The sequence below is a fragment of the Scyliorhinus torazame genome, chromosome 1, assembly GCF_047496885.1.
Source record: "Scyliorhinus torazame isolate Kashiwa2021f chromosome 1, sScyTor2.1, whole genome shotgun sequence".
NCBI lineage: Eukaryota > Metazoa > Chordata > Chondrichthyes > Carcharhiniformes > Scyliorhinidae > Scyliorhinus > Scyliorhinus torazame.
Window position 1 is genome coordinate 169,948,796 of NC_092707.1, and position 17,782 is coordinate 169,966,577.

The 17,782-nt window shown below is 46.3% G+C and overlaps 1 protein-coding gene across 1 annotated transcript in view; it reads left to right on the forward strand.

The window, feature by feature from the left end:
• LOC140416666 (claspin) overlaps positions 1-17,782 on the forward strand; it is a 63,273-nt gene that overhangs the window by 9,369 nt on the left and 36,122 nt on the right. Inside the window, exons 5-7 of the mRNA XM_072501143.1 lie at positions 2,692-2,772; positions 10,705-10,786; positions 12,419-12,527. Of these exons, the coding sequence (XP_072357244.1) occupies positions 2,692-2,772; positions 10,705-10,786; positions 12,419-12,527 (272 nt within the window). The remainder of the gene's footprint in view (positions 1-2,691; positions 2,773-10,704; positions 10,787-12,418; positions 12,528-17,782) is intronic.

Consider the following 17,782-nt stretch of genomic DNA (forward strand, 5'->3'; position numbering starts at 1 on the left):
AAGGTCATCTGCCTTGCCCGTAATACGTCTTGCATTAAAACATATGCAATTCAGGCAACCATACCCGCTGTTTTCAGCAAAATCTCCCTGTCTGCTCTTCCTCAGAGCCATACTGGCCCTATTCCCTAGTTCTCCCTCAATGCTTTCACCGTCTGACCTATTGCTCGGGTACCCACCCCCCTGCCATACTAGTTTAAACCCTCCCGTGTGACACCAGCAAACCTCGCGGCCAGGATATTTATGCCTCTCTAGTTTAGATGCAATCCGTCCTTCTTATACGGGTCACCTGCCCCGGAAGAGCTCCCAGTGGTCCAGATAACGGAAACCCTCCCTCCTACACCAGCTGTTTAGCTGCTCTATCTTCCTATTTCTAGCCTCACTGGCACGTGGCACAGGGAGTAATCCCAAGATTACAATCATAGAGGTCCTGTCTTTTAACTTTCTGCCTAGCTCCCTGAACTCCTGCTGCAGGACCTCATGCCCCTTCCTGCCTATGCCGTTAGTACCAATATGTGCAACAACCTCTGCCTGTTTGCCCTCCCCCTTCAGGACGCCTGCTACCCGTTCTGAGACATTCTGGACCCTGACATCAGGGAGGCAACATACCATCCTGGAGTCTTTTTCACGTCCACAGAAACGCCTATCTGTGCCCCTGACTATAGAGTCCCCTATTACTATTACTCTTCTGCGCTTTGACCCTCCCTGCTGAATATCAGAGCCAGCCGTGGTGCCACTGCTCTGGCTGCTGCTGTTTTCCCCTGATTGGCTATCCCCCCTGACAGTGTCCAAAGGGGTATACCTGTTCAAGAGGGGGACAACCACAGGGGATTCCTGCACTGACTGCCTGCCCCTTCTGGTGGTCACCCATTTCTCTGCCTGCACCTTGGGTGTGACCACATTTATATAACTGCTATCTATGACGCTTTCTGCCACCTGCATGCTCCTAAGTGCATCCAACTGCTGCTCCAACCGAACCATTCGGTCTGTGAGGAGCTCTAGTTGGGTGCACTTTCTGCAGATGAAGCCATCCGGGACGTTGGAAGCCTCCCGGAACTGCCACATCTCATAGTCAGAGCACTGCACCCCTCTAATTGACTTTGCATTAATTAATTAGTAAATTAAATTTTAAAAATTATTTTTTTAAAAAGCAACTGACTGTTAACTATATGTTTCCTAGCACTAGATTTCTACTATTAATGTGAAAGCTAAAAAAAAGTACTCTCCGATCTCTGGCTTAGATACCCCTCTAAATTATAATTAAGTAATTATGTTTAATTAGTTTAACAATGTTTAATTTTTAAATTTAATGTAGATTTCCAATCAGGTCACAGCTTTTCTGTGATGTCACTTCAGTTTCTGCCGCCCTCCTCTCCCCCCCCCCCCCCCCACACAATTTGAAACGGTAATAAAAAATCACTTGCCTTCCCAGAATGCTCTCTGGTTCTCTCCCTGCAGATTAAAAGTTACAGGCCAGAAGAAAGACAACAAAACGGTAGGGGAAAAGCACCTTCTCCCACTTCACACCGAATTACCTCACTGCACCAAATTACCAAGTTCCAATTCCCACTCTGGATGTGTCGCACTCCGGCTGTGTCTCCTTGACCTGCGCATCCAGTCAGGAGGGGGCTTCTGATGGAGGGGCTGCACTGTGGTTAGCACTGCTGCCTCAGCACCAGGGACCCGGGTCAGTTCCAGCCTTGGGCGACTGTGTCTAGAGTTTGCACTTTCTCCCCGTGTCTGTGTGGGTTTCCTTTGGGTGCTCCTGTTTCCTCTTACAGTCCAAAGACGTGCAGGTTAGGTGGATTAGCCATACTGAATTACCTCTTGATAAAAGCAAATTACTGCGGATGCTGGAATCTGAAACAAAAGAGAAAATGCGGGAAAATCTCAGCAAGTCTGGCAGCATCTGTAGGGAGAAAAGAGCTAACCTTTCGAGTCCGATGACTTTGTCAAAGCCCATCTTTTCGGGAGGCCATATTCGGGGTGTCGGACCAGCCGGGGTTGAAACGGGCGCGGAAGCAGATGTAGCCTTCGCCTTGTTGATCGCCCAAAGGTGGGCGGATCCTGTTAGGGCGGAGATCAACCTTTCCACCCTGTGCCCTGGCGTGGCAGGGGACCTGCTGGAATTCTTGACGTTTGAAAAGGTCAAATTTGAACTGAGGGGAAGGATGGAGGGGTTCATGGGCATTATTCATTATGCACTTTCGAGAATTGGAACACATCGAACATTGGGGGGCAGAAGGACTTTGTGTTAATGGTGACTATGGATGATTCCTTTTTGTCATTTGTTTATGTTAACATACGGGCTAATGTCTGGGGTTTGGTGGGAGGATGGGCTCGTTGCTATTGATATGGGGATTGACATTACATTCGTTACTGATTATTGTTTATTGTTGGGTGTAAATTTGGGAGAAAATTTGAAAAAGGAGGAGATTTAAAAAAAAAAAAAAATTCATGTGCAGGTTGGGTGGATTCCCCATGCTAAATTGCCCCTTCGGGTCCAAAGGTGTTCAGGTTGGGTGGGGTTATGGAGTTACGGGGATAGGGGAGTGGGCCTAGCTAGGGTGCTCTTTCAGAGAGTCAGTGCAGACCCGATGGGCTGAACAGCCGCTTACACTGTAGGAATTCCTTGATTCTATCTATGATTTCAATCTAGCATGTTTTCTCAGTTGCATTTATTTCTGATTTTAGAGTACAAAACCGATTCCATCTGCTGAAAATCTCCAGGATTATGACTGTGAGAAGCCTTCGATGCAAATACAAGACAAAAAGGTAATATTGTACTAAGAATAGGTCAATATTGATCATTTATCGCATCACCATTTAAAATTAAATATTGTATCGAATCTGTCGGAAAAGCCTCTTCAACGTTGTATTAGTGACTGAATAATTTTTTGCCGCTTTCCCCTGTTCTGCTTTCCTTGGCGTCATTAAAAAAGTTCAAGCTTTACAAATGTTTATTCTTAAAATTCCTTTTATAAAAAGAAAACTCAACAAACTTGTTGGGGTTTTTATTATAAATAGCTTTTACAGAAGTTTCCCAGAGCAGATTATGTTCACTGCTATCTGCATTCTTTTTTTAACCAATCTGTCCTTTGATGGCTTAGTTCAGTTGATGGTTATTTGCTGCAAACATTTTATGGGATTTACTTATTATTACATGCTCACCTGTGGCAGTTCATGAATACCTCCTTGCTTGATGCAGAATGGTACCCTTCAAGCTGTGTAACCACTTATTTCTCTCTGAGAGAGATGCCAATGGCCTCATGGACTATGGCAAATTGCCCTGTTTACTGCACCTTGAATTGATTTGTATTTTAGAACTCAAACATATAAGAAGAGATAGACATTTGGGAAACTATGAGCGAGTTCTGTATTAAGCTAAATTTCAATGAGGGAATTCACCTTGCTTAATTCACTCTAATCAGGCATTTACAAGTAAATCAGTAAACCCTTTTGAGTCTATCAGCAACTCTGTTCTGGCCTATTTTCTCTGGCGTTTAAAAGAATGAGAGGCTGTCTTATTCAAACATGCAACATTTTGAGAGATGCTGAGAGATTGTTTCTGCTGGTCTGGCAATCTAAAACACTGGGGCATATTCTCAGGATAAGGGGCCAATCATCTGAGATGAGGAGAAACTAAATTTAAAGGGTGTGATTCTTTGAAATTCTCTGCCAGAGATTATGGATGTTTCACCATTGAATACCTTTCAGGCTGAGATAAACTCTCAGAATCAAGGGATATGGGCAGTGGGCAGGAAAGTGGAGTTGAAGCCCACCTTATTGAATGGTGGAGAAGGCTCACTCAATTGGTCATTTGGTTGTCTTATCCTTGCAAAGGAGTTAAACAGATATTTGCAGACCACACAAAAATAGGTGGAAAGGCAAGGTGTGAAAGGGAAAAAAACTGCAGAGATGTTGGCAGGTTACATAAGTGGAGGAAAAAGTTGTCAAATTATTTTTTTATTCATCTACGGGATGTGGGTGCTTTTGCTTAGGCAAACATTTATTGCCCATCCCTAGTTGCCCTTGAGAAGGTGGTGGTGAGTTGCCTTCTTGAACTGCTGCGGTCCTTTAAGTTTAGGTACACCTATTGTGCTGTTAGGAAGGGAGTTCCTGATGTTGTCCCAGCAACCGTGAAGGAATGGCGATATATTTCCAAATCAGGGTGGTGAGTGACTTGGAGGGGAATTTCCAGGTGGTGGAGTTCCCAGGTAGATAGATATAAATGGGTACATTATAATTGGGATGATGGAGACATCGCTGCAGGGTGACCAGGGATGGGAAATGAATGTCCCAGGGTATTCAGTATTTAGGAAGGACAGGCATAAAAGAAAAGGTGGTGGCGTGGCGCTGCTGGTTAAAGAGGAAATTAACAAAATGCACAATGGTGAGAAAGGATATTGGCTCTGACAATGTGGAGTCTGTATCGGTAGAGTTGAGAAATACCAAGTCTCAAAAAACATTAGTGGTTGTCATATATAGACCCCCAAACTGTAGTGGTGATGTTGGGAATTACATTAAACACAAAATTAGAGATGCATGTAATAAGGGAACTGCAGCAACAGTTCATTCCTCTCTGGCACAAAAGCAAAATGGGTAAGAGGGCCAATCCATGGCTTACAAAGGAAATTAGAAATAGCATACACATTGGCCAAAAAAATAATAGGTCTGAGGATTGGGAGCAATTTAGAATTCAGCAAAGAAGGACCAAGGGATTGATTTAAGATGGGGAAATTACAGTACGAAAGTAAGTATAAGAAACTAAGAGTTTCTATAGATACGAGAAGAGAAAGAGATTGGTAAAGACAAATGTAGGCCCCCTACAGACAGAAACAGCGGAATGTATAATAAGGGACAATGAAATGGCTGAGCAATTGAATACATACTTTGGTTCTGTCTTCACAAATGAGGACACATCAAATACCAGAAATATTGGAAAATGAAAGGTTCAGTGAGAGGGAAGAAGTGTGTGAGATCAATATTAGTAGAGAAATAGTGCTGGGAAAAATGATGGGATCGGAGGTGGATAAATCCCCAGGGCCTGATAATCTGCATCCCAGAGTGCTTCAGGAGGTGGCTCTGGAAATAGGGATGCATTGCTGGTCATCTTCTGGGATTTTATGGACTATGGAACTGTCCCTGCAGATTGGAGGGTAGCTAATGTCACACTCATATTCAAAAAGGGAGGTAGAGAGAAAACAGAATTATAGACCAGTAAGCCTAACATCGGTAATGGGAAAAATTCTTGAATCCATCATCAAGGACTTTATAGTGGAACATTTAGAAAGCAGTGGCAGGATCAGTCAGTCAGCATGGATTTATGAAGGGGAAATCATGCTTGACAAATCTGTTGGAATTCTCTGAAGATGTAACTCGTACAGTTGACATGGGGGAGCCAGTCGATGTGGTATATTTGGACTTTCAGAAGCCGTTTGACAAAGTCCCGCATAAGAGGTTATTGTGCAAGATTATTGGGATTGGGGGACGTATATTGAGGTGGATAGAAAACTGGTTGGCAGAGAGGGAACAAAGAGAGTAGGAATTAATGGATCCTTTTCAAATTAGCAGGCAGTAACTAGTGGGGTGCCACGGGGATTGGTGCTGGGACCCCAGCTATTCACAATATATATTAACGATTTGGGTGAGGGAACAAAATGTAGCATCTCAAAAGTTAGCAGATGATACCAAGTTGGGTGGGAGGGTGAACTGTGATGAGGATGCAGAGATCCTACAGCATAATCTGGACAGGTTGGATGAATGGGCAAATCAATGGCAGATGCAGTATAATTTGGTTAAGTGAGGTTATTTACTTTGGAAGCAAAAACAGGAAGGCAGATTACTACCTGAACGGTTGTAAATTGGAAGAGGGGACCTAGGTGTCCTTGTGCACCAGTCACTGAAGGTAATCATGCAGGTGGTAAAGAAGGCTAATGGTATGTTGGCCTTCATTGCAAGAGGTTGCAAATACAGGAGCAGGGATGTGTTGTAATTATACAGGGCCTTGGTGAGGCCACATCTAGAATATTGTGTGCAGTTTGGTCCCCTTTTCTGAGGAAGGATGTTCTTGCTCTCGAAAGTGCAGCGAAGGTTTACCAGACTGATTTCGGGGATGGCGGGACTGTCATGAGGAGAGATTGAGTAGGTTAGGATTGTTCTCGCTGGAGTCCAGAAGAATGAGGGCGGGGGATCTCATAGAGACTTATAAAATTCTAACAGGACTAGACAGGATAGATGCAGGGAAGATGTTCCCGATGATGGGTGTGTCCAGAACCAGGGGTCACAGTCTGAGGATTCATGGTAAACCATTTGGGACAGAGATGAGGAGACATTTCTTGACCCAGAGTGGGGAGCCTGTGGAATTATTACCACAGGAAGTAGTTGATGCTAAAACATTGAATATATTCAAGAGGCGGCTAGTTATAGCACTTGGGGCAAATGGGATCACCGGTTATGGGGAGAAAGCAGGATTTGGCTATTGAGTTGGATGATCAGACATGATCGTGACAGTGTCCTTCTGGATGGTCATGGGTTTGGATGGTGAGTTACTGCAGTGCATCTTGTAGATGGTGCACATGGCTGCCACTGTTCATCGGTGTTGGAGGGTTTGAATATCTGGAAGGAGGAACAATCAAGTGGGCTGCGCGGTCCTGGATAATGTCTAGCTTCTTTGGTGTTGTTGGAGCTGTACTCATTCAGGCAAGTGTAGAGAATGTCATTGCACTCCTGACTTGTGCCTTGTAGATGGTGGACAGGCTTTGTGGGTCAGGAGGTGAGTTATTTGCCTTAGAATTCCTAGTCTTCGCTGGTAGCCACAGTATTTTTTTATTTTTTTTTTACAAATATTTTATGAAGGCATTAATTTTTTATAACCACACGATACAATTCGTTTACATTTTTATAACACCCCCCTCCACCCCGGCCAGCCAACAACCATGCCCCACCGACATGGCCGATACAAACACTCCCCAAGTCTCCATCTCTTCTCGCTGTTCCCGTAAACTAACCTCCCCCGTTCCGCTACTGCTAACAGTTTAGTTTCCCCCAAAGAAGTCGATAAACGGCTGCCACCCCCAAACGAACCCTAACACTGACCCCCTTAGGGCGAACTTGATTTTCTCAAGTCTGAGAAACCCATCCATGTCACTAACCCATACCTCCGATTCCGGGAGTTCCATGTCCCTCCACGCCAATAAGATCCGTCTCCAGGCTACCAAGGAGGCAAAGGCCAAAACGTCAGCTTCTCTCGCCCCCTGGACTCCCAGGTCTCCCGACACTCCAAAAATCGCCACCTCTGGACTCAGTGCCACCCTATTTTCTAACACCGTGGACATGACATCTGCAAGTCCCTGTCAGAATCCCCTAAGTTTCGGACATGCCCAAAACACGTGGACGCGGTATGCCGGCCCTCCTGCACACCTCACACACCTGTCCTCTACCCCAAAAAACCTGCTCATCCGGGCCACCGTCATGTGTGCTCAGTGAACCACTTTACATTGTATCAGGCTGAGCCTGGCACATGATGAGGGCGCGTTGACTCTGCTTGGAGCATCCTCCCACAGACCTGCCTCTAACTCCTTTCCCAACTCATCCTCCCATTTACGCTTTAACTCTCCTATCTGGGTTCTTTCCCATTCCATAAGTTCTTTATAGATTTCTGACACCTTCCCCTCTCCGACCCCCATTCTAGAAACTACAGTGTCCTGTATGCCCTGTGGCAGTAGAAGCGAAAGGTCGAAACCTGCAATCCCTTACCTGCAGATAGCAAAACCCATTCCCTCCCGACAGTTCAAATTCCTCCTCCAGATCCTCCAAACAAGGAAAGCTCCCATCAATAAACAGATCTCCCAGTCTCTCAATACCTGCTGTCTGCCACCTCCGAAACCCCCCATCCATCCTTCCCGGTACAATCCGGTGATTACCACAAATTGGAGCCCACACCGACGCTCCCTCCACTCCCATACGCTTCCGCCATTGACCCCAAACTCTCAGGGCTGCCACTACCACCGGGCTTGTAGAGTATCAGGCCGGCGAGAACGGCAGAGGTGCCGTTACCAGTGCTCGTAAACTTGTGTCCCTACATGATGCTGCCTCTACCCGCTCCCACACCGCCGCTCTTAGCAACCACTACCTCCACCTCCCTCCTCTCCGAGGACATCATGATTACATTCCAGAGCCTTCTAACGGCCGTTAACTGCCTGCCTTTGACAAATCCCGTCTGGTCCTCCCCTATCCCGGGTGCACAATCCTCTATTCTCGAGGCCAAAATCTTGGCCAGCAATTTGGTGTCAACATTTAGTAGGTAGATTGGTCTGTATGACCCGCAATGTTCTGGGTCCTTCTCCTGCTTCAGGATCAATAAGAACGAAGCCTGTGACAATGTTGGGGGAAGAACACCCTGCTCCCATGCCTCATTAAATCCCTTCATCAGTGTGGACCCAGCATCCCAGAAAAGTTCTTATAAAATTCCACTTGCTGTCCGGTTCCGAGGCCTTGTACGACTACATAGCCTCCGATCCCTCTACTACATCTACAATCCCGATTGGGGCTCCCAGCCCCTCCACCAACTTTTCCTCCACCTTCAGAAACTCCAACCCCTCCAAGAACAGCCTCATTCCCTCCACCCCAGCTGGGGGCTCTGACTCATACAACCGACTATAAAATTCTTTGAACACCCCATTCACCCCACTGGGTCCAAGACAGAGTTCCCCCCTCTGTCCTTCACTCTTCCTATCTCACTGGTCACCTCTCTTCCTGACATGGTGTGCTAGCATCCTACTGGCCTTCTCCCCATACTCGTATACCACCCCTCTCGCCTTCTTCAATTGGCCACTGCCTTCCCTGTGGATATCAGACCAAACTACATCTGCAGCTTCTGCCGCTCCTTCAACAGCGCCGCCTCCGGGGCTTCAGAATACCTTCTCTCCACCTGGAGTATCTCCCCAACTAGTCTATCCATCTCTGCCCGCTCCACCGTCTCCCCATGAGCCCGTACCAAAATCAGCCCCACCCCTAACTACTGCCTTCAGCACCTCCCATACTGTTGCTGCCGAACCTCCCCTGCGTCATTTATCTCCAAATAATTCTGGACGGCCTCCCTCACCCGCCCGCACACTTCCTCATCCGCTAACAGTCCTACATCCAATCTCCATTGTGGGCGCTGACCGATCTCCTTGCTCAACCGTAAATCCACCCAGTGTGGGGCGTGGTCCGACACAACAATCGCTGGATACCCGGCATTGGCCAGCAAAGCGCTGTTCAAAATGAAAAAAAATCAATCCGGGAGTACACTTTGTGTACATGGGAGAGAAAAAAGAAAATTCCTTCGCTCTTGGTTGTCCAAATGGCACAATTCTACACCCCCCAAACCACCATGCCAAACTTCACCCCCTTATCTTCCCATTTGTAGCTCCTTGTCTGCCTGGCCCACTTCGAGATCTGTTCCATGTCCAGGAACAGGTGCATTCATACCACCATTGCCCTCAGCGGCTGCCTCACAAGTGCTCTGTGCGCCCTGTCCACCTCCAAGGGTCCAGTAAACACACCCTCCACCAGCAGCTTCTCGAACATGTGCGCCACATAAGACCCTGTTTCGATCCCTCGCTGCCCTCCAGAGGCCAACAATCCTCAGGTTCAGCCTGCGCGACCTGTTCTCCAGATCCTCCACTTTCTCTTGCGGCCTCTGTTCTTTCTCTGGTGGTCCTTCATCAGCCCCATCTCCGCCGCCATCGCGGTTAGCTGGTTTAGACCAGAGGCTGGTTTAGCACAGTGGGCTGAACAGCTGGCTTGTAATGCAGAACAATGCCAGCAGCGTGGGTCCCATTCCTGTACCGGGCCCCGCGAACAGGCGCCGGAATGTGGCGACCAGGGGCTTTTCACAGCAACTATTGAAGCCGACATGTGACAATAAGTGATTATTATTAGCTGGCCATCATGCTCAGCAACTGCCTCTTCCACCTTCTGGATCGCCTGGCCCAGGCTTCCAATCTGCATCACCTGGTCAATCCCTGTCTTAATCAGATCCAGATACTCTTTTCTTTGCTTAGCAAAGCTCTCCTGGAGAAAGTCCACCAGCGGCTCCGTTGACCACTGGGCCGTCAATTCCAGTCCCTGAGCCTCCGCCATGTTTTTCTCTCCTGCAGACTCCATTCCTTTCTTCGACCAAAGATACCTCCTTTTCAGACCACTTCTGGTCCACAAATCCATACACTAGTGGGGAATCCTTCTCCTCTACTTCACCAATCTCCTGTTTTGTCGATCAAATCCCCTATAAATCGGGGGGGAAAGGTCCCAAAGGTCCACCATGAGCGGGAGCTACCAAATAAGCGACCACTCACTCCAAGGTGACAAAATGAAATGCTGCACGTTGTGATAGGTGCACCAAGCTCTCTCTTGTACACAACCATCAAGGACTTTTTCAGATTTGAAGCATGTCTTTTTAGATATTGTTTTGTGATTCAAATGAAATTGCAAACTTTTATTATTGCCTTATAGCACTAGCTGAGCATAGATAAAACCAGTTATTGATGATGACATTAGGTTACCACTGGTGGTATGCTGCATCCTGTGCAGGTTCCTTCTGGTAACCAGTGCTCAAAAATAAACATTTTATAGTTACTTTGGATGTTATATTTCATTTGCTTACTGTCTTTGACTATGTGCCTTTCCATCTGATACAATTCTTATTGCTTTTGTCCTTTAAAGGTACGTACAGAGAGGAAAGCAGCTAAACAGAGTAAGGAGGCAATCCGTCAGATTCACAGTGAAACTCAGCGATTGATGCGAGGTGAGGTTTAAAGAGTCTGAGTTAACTCCTTGTACAGGCAGTCCTCAACTTTAGAATTTACAGTGCAGAAGTAGGCCATTCGACCCATCGAGTCTGCACCGGCCCTTGGAAAGAGCACCCTACTTAACCCCACACTTCCATCCTGTCCCAGTAACCCCACCTAACCTTTTTTGGACACTTAGGGGAAAATTAGCATGGCCAATCCACCTAACCTGCCCATCTTTGGACGGTGGGAGGAAACCGGAACACCCGGAGGAAATCCACGCAGACGCGGGGAGGACGTGCGGACTCCGCACAGACAGTGACCCAGCCGGGAATCAAGCCTGGGACCCTGGAGCTGTGGAGCAACTGTGCTAACCACTTTATGATGTTTGAGCTACAGTGTGGTTTTTGGGAACCAATTGTGTTGCAAGTCTGAGGACTGCCTGTACATGTGTTTCCTTTCGTTACTTCCTGCTGCTCAGTTTTAGCAATTTGATGTAGAATTAGTCTTTCGATAAAAGAAATACATTTGATTTGGTGTACATCTATTACGTATATGGTTGAGGAGTGCTGCAAATTTAAGGAAACTGGTCAAGAGGGTAAAGTAGCATGGATCCACAGATAGATATAGGGTTGCACAGTGGCTAGCACTGCTGCCTTACAGTACCAGGCCCCCAGTTCAATTTTGGCCTTGGGTGACTGGAGTTTGCACATTCTCCCGGTGTCTGCATTGGTATTGATTTCAACAATTTCAGATCATAACCTTTGCCTGATTTTTCTATTCCCATCTGCGCTTCCTCAGACCCATCTTTGTACCTTTATTTGTGCCACTGCAATTTCCTTTTGCCTTGTGTTATTAGATCTTGTCATTTAATGTCTCCTGTCCTTAAGCCTATTATAAAGTTTCAAGAATCTTCAAGTTCATGACGGCAGCTCACCACCATCTTCTCGAGGACAACTAGGGATGGGCAATCGCTGGCTTGGCCAGTGACGCCCACATCCCGTAAAATTACTTATGTTTTGGAGAAAAAAAAATGTATTTTCATTCTTCTATGCCTATGCGCTTGTCCTTAACCTGTTGCACATCTAAACTTACACAGTTTTTAAAGAAGGTTATCCAACTGAAACATTAAGTCTGTTTCTCCACAGGTATTGCTTGACTTGTTGAGGATTTCCAGCATGTGTAGTGACTGGGTTGGGGGCAGTTGTTGAACTATTTAAATATTGAAGGGCAAGTACATGTTTTTATACATTTTTTAAAAAAGCAACTGAGGTTGGTATCTTGGGCTTTATAAATAATGGTGTAGTTTGAGTAGGAGTTAATTTGAACGCTACATTTATTTTTAAAAAAACAATCCCTTTGTGAACCACAATTGCATTGTCATGCTCAGTTTTGGGTGTTTTGATTTTGGAAGGATGTCCAAATGTTGGAGAGGATCATGAAGCAATTTACTTAGATAATACCCAGGATGAGAGGCTTTAGTTTGGAGCGAGAGATAGAGCAGGATGGGCCATGGGATGGAGCAGGGAGCAGTGGTGGGGAAAGTACAGACCGTTGCCCCGCCATGCAACAAAAACATTCTGACCTGGAATGCCAGTTGTTGAAAAACCTGTAGCCCTGTTAGTAACATTATGCATTTCTTTACTCAGAGGCAAGTTTATCTCTACCATATCATCTGCCACAGCCAAAAACCATTCATGACTTCTTCAAGAAACGACCACGACCAAATTGCCAAGGAAGTGCCATGTCCTTGCTCAAGTAAGAGAACAATTTTAGAGACATCTTCTGTGTGATAACTTGTAAATCTAGAGTAAATCTCCTGAGGGTTTTGGTAAAGGGTAGTAGGGCAGCACGGTAGCATTGTGGATAGCACAATTGCTTCATAGCAATTGAAGTTAGAAACAGGAAAGGAGAGGTCACCCTGTTGGGAGTTTTTTATAGGCCTCCTAATAGTTCTAGGAATGTAGAGGAAAGGATGGCTAAGATGATTCTGGAAAAGAGCGAAAGTAACAGGCTAGTTATTATGGGAGACTTTAACTTTCCAAATATTGACTGGAAAAGATATAGTTCGAGTACAATAGATGGGTCGTTTTTTGTACAGTGTGTGCAGGAGGGTTTCCTGAAACAATATGTTGACAGGCCAACAAGAGGCGAGGCCACGTTGGATTTGGTTTTGGGTAATGAACCAGGCCAGGTGTTGGATTTGGAGGTAGGAGAGCACTTTGGGGACAGTGACCACAATTCGGTGACGTTTACGTTAATGATGGAAAGGGATAAGTATACACCGCAGGGCAAGAGTTATAGCTGGGGGAAGGGCAATTATGATGCCATTAGACGTGACTTGGGGGGGATAAGGTGGAGAAGTAGGCTGCAAGTGTTGCGCACACTGGATAAGTGGGGCTTGTTCAAGGATCAGCTACTGCGTGTTCTTGATAAGTATGTACCGGTCAGGCAGGGAGGAAGGCGTCGAGCGAGGGAATCGTGGTTTACCAAGGAAGTGGAATCTCTTGTTAAGAGGAAGAAGGAGGCCTATGTGAAGATGAGGTGTGAAGTTTCAGTTGGGGCGATGGATAGTTACAAGGTAGCGAGGAAGGATCTAAATAGACAGCTAAGACGAGCAAGGAGGGGACATGAGAAGCATTTGGCAGGAAGGATCAAGGAAAACCCAAAAGCTTTCTATAGGTATGTCCGGAATAAGCGAATGACTAGGGAAAGAGTAGGACCAGTCAAGGACAGGGATGGAAAATTGTGTGTGGAGTCTGAAGAGATAGGCGAGATACTAAATGAATATATTTCGTCAGTATTCACTCAGGAAAAAGATAATGTTGTGGAGGAGAATGCTGAGCCCCAGGCTAATAGAATAGATGGCATTGAGGTACGTAGGGAAGAGGTGTTGGCAATTCTGGACAGGCTGAAAATAGATAAGTCCCTGGGACCTGATGGGATTTATCCTAGGATTCTCTGGGAGGCCAGGGAAGAGATTGCTGGACCTTTGGCTTTGATTTTTATGTCATCATTGGCTACAGGAATAGTGCCAGAGGACTGGAGGACAGCAAATGTGGTCCCTTTGTTCAAAAAGGGGAGCAGAGACAACCCCGGCAACTATAGGCCGGTGAGCCTCACGTCTGTAGTGGGTAAAGTCTTGGAGGGGATTATAAGAGACAAGATTTATAATCATCTAGATAGGAATAATATGATCAGGGATAGTCAGCATGGCTTTGTGAAGGGTAGGTCATGCCTCACAAACCTTATCGAGTTCTTTGAGAAGGTGACTGAACAGGTAGATGAGGGTAGAGCGGTTGATGTGGTGTATATGGATTTCAGCAAAGCGTTTGATAAGGTTCCCCACGGTAGGCTATTGCAGAAAATACGGAGGCTGGGGATTGAGGGTGATTTAGAGATGTGGATCAGAAATTGGCTAGCTGAAAGAAGACAGAGGGTGGTGGTTGATGGGAAATGTTCAGAATGGAGTACAGTCACAAGTGGAGTACCACAAGGATCTGTTCTGGGGCCGTTGCTGTTTGTCATTTTTATCAATGACCTAGAGGAAGGCGCAGAAGGGTGGGTGAGTAAATTTGCAGACGATACTAAAGTCGGTGGTGTTGTCGATAGTGTGGAAGGATGTAGCAGGTTACAGAGGGATATAGATAAGCTGCAGAGCTGGGCTGAGAGGTGGCAAATGGAGTTTAATGTAGAGAAGTGTGAGGTGATTCACTTTGGAAGGAATAACAGGAATGCGGAATATTTGGCTAATGGTAAAGTTCTTGGAAGTGTGGATGAGCAGAGGGATCTAGGTGTCCATGTACATAGATCCCTGAAAGTTGCCACCCAGGTTGATAGGGTTGTGAAGAAGGCCTATGGAGTGTTGGCCTTTATTGGTAGAGGGATTGAGTTCCGGAGTCGGGAGGTCATGTTGCAGCTGTACAGAACTCTGGTACGGCCGCATTTGGAGTATTGCGTACAGTTCTGGTCACCGCATTATAGGAAGGACGTGGAGGCTTTGGAGCGGGTGCAGAGGAGATTTACCAGGATGTTGCCTGGTATGGAGGGAAAATCTTATGAGGAAAGGCTGATGGACTTGAGGTTGTTTTCGTTGGAGAGAAGAAGGTTAAGAGGAGACTTAATAGAGGCATACAAAATGATCAGGGGGTTGGATTGGGTGGACAGTGAGAGCCTTCTCCTGCGGATGGAAATGGCTGGCACGAGGGGACATAACTTTAAACTGAGGGGTAATAGATATAGGACAGAGGTCAGAGGTAGGTTCTTTACGCAAAGAGTAGTGAGGCCGTGGAATGCCCTACCTGCTACAGTAGTGAACTCGCCAACATTGAGGGCATTTAAAAGTTTATTGGATAAACATATGGATGATAATGGCATAGTGTAGGTTAGATGGCTTTTGTTTCGGTGCAACATCGTGGGCCGAAGGGCCTGTACTGCGCTGTATTGTTCTATGTTCTATAGCTCCAGGGTCCTAGGTTCGATTCCGGCTTGGGTCACTGTCTGTACGGAGTCTGCACGTTCTCCCTGTGTGTGCGTGTGTTTCCTCTGGGTGCTCCGGTTTCCTCCCACAGTCCAAAGATGTGCAGGTTAGATGGATTGGCCATGATAAATTGCCCTTAGTGTCCAAAATTGCCCTTAGTGTTGGGTGGGGCTACTGGGTTGGGTGGGGCTACTGGGTTGGGTGGGGCTACTGGGTTGGGTGGGGCTACTGGGTTGGGTGGGGCTACTGGGTTGGGTGGGGCTACTGGGTTGGGTGGGATAGGGTGGAGGTGGACCTTGGGTAGGGTGTTCTTTCCAAGAGCCGGTGCAGTCTCGATGGGCCGAATGGCCTCCTGCACTAAACTCTATGAATCATGACCGGTACAGGCTTGGAGGGCCGAAGGGAAGGGCATGTTCCTGTGCTGCATTACATAAGAACGAGGAACAGGAGTAGGCCATCTGGCCCCTCGAGCCTGCTCCGCCATTTAATGAGATCATGGCTGATCTTTGTGGACTCAGCTCCACTCTCCAGCCCGTAAAGGTATCTATCTTTTTCTTAAAAACGTTTAAAGAAGGAGCCTCAACTGCTTCACTGGGCAAGGAATTCCAGAGATTCACAACCCTTTGGGTGAAGAAGTTCCTCCTACACTCTGTCCTAAATCTACTTCCCCTTATTTTGAGGCTATGCCCCTTGGTTCTGCTTTCCCTGACCAGTGGAAACAACCTGCCTGCATCTATCCTATCTATTCCCTTCATAATTTTATATGTTTCAATAAGATCCCACCGCATACTTCTAAACTCCAATGAGTACAGTCCCAGTCTACTCAACCTCTCGTCATAATCTAATCCCCATAACTCTGGGATCAACCTAGTGAATCTCCTCTGCACTCCCTCCAGTGCCAATATGTCCTTTCTCAGGTAAGGAAACCAAAACGGAACACAATACTCCAGATGCGGCCTCACCAACACCTATACAATTGCAGCATAACCTCCCTAGTCTTGAACTCCATCCCTCTAGCAACGAAAGACAAAACTCGATTAGCCTTCTTAATCACCTGCTGCACCTGCACACCAACCTTTTGCGACTCGTGCGCCAGCACACCCAGGTCCCTCTGCACAGCAGCATGATTTAACATTTTACCGTTTAAATAATAATCCATTCTGCTGTTATTCGTCCCAAAATGGATAGCCTCACACTTGGCAACATTGAATTCCATCTGCCAGACCCTAGCCCATTCATCTAACCTATCCAAATCCTTCTGCAGACTTCCGGTATCCTCTTTTTGCTTTACCACTCATCTTAGTGTCGTCTGCAAACTTTGACACGTTGCACTTGATCCCCAACTCCAAATCGTCTATGTAAATTGTGAACAACTGCGGGCCCAACACTGATCCTTGAGGGACCCCACTAGTTACAGGTTGCCAACCAGCGAAACACCCATTTATCCCCACTCTGCTTTCTGTTAGTTAACCAATCATCTACCCATGCTACCACTTTACCCTCAATGCCTTGCATCTTTAGTTTATGCAGCAACCTTTTTGTGTGGCATCTTGTCAAAAGCTTTCTGGAAATCCAGATATACCACATCCATTGGCTCCCCGTTATCTACTGCACTGGTAACGTCCTCAAAAAATTCTTCCAAATTAGTCCGACACGACCTACCCTTTGTGAACCCATGCTGCGTCTGCCCAATGGGACAATTTCCCTCCAGGTGCCCCGCTATTTCCTCCTTAATGATAGATTCCAGCATTTTACCTACAACCGAAGTTAAGCTTACCGGCCTATAATTACCCGCTTTCTGCCAACCTCCTTTTTTAAACAGTGGTGTCACGTTTGCTACTTTCCAATCCTCTGGGACCACCCCAGAGTCTAGTGAATTTTGATAAATTATCACCAGTGCGTTTACAATTTCCCTAGCCATCTCTTTTAGCACTCTGGTATGCATCCCATCAGGGCCAGGAGACTTGTCTACCTTTAGCCCCATTAGCTTGCCCAATACTGCCTCCTTCGTGATTACAATCATCTCAAGGTCCTCACCTATCATATCTTTATTTCCATCAGTCACTGGCATGTTATTTGTGTCCTCCACTGTGAAGACTGACCCAAAAAACCGGTTCAGCTCCTCAGCCATTTCCCCGTCTCCTATTATTAAATCTCCCTTCTCATCTTCCAAAGGACCAATATTTACCTTAGCCACTCTTTTGTCTTATATATTTTTAGAAGCTTTTACTATCTGCTTTTATGTTCTGAGCCAGTTTACTTTCATAGTCTACCTTACTCTTCTTTATGGCTTTTTTAGTAGCTTTCTGTTGTCCCCTAAAGACTTCCCAGTCCTCTAGTCTCCCACTAATTTTTGCCACTTTGTATGTTTTTTCCTTCAATTTGATACTCTCCCTCACCTCCTTAGATATCCACGGTCGATTTTTCCCCTTTCTACAGTCTTTCTTTTTTGTCGGTATGAACCTTTTCTGAACACTGTGAAAGATCGCTCGGAAGGTTTTCCACTGTTCCTCAACTGCTTCACCATGAAGTC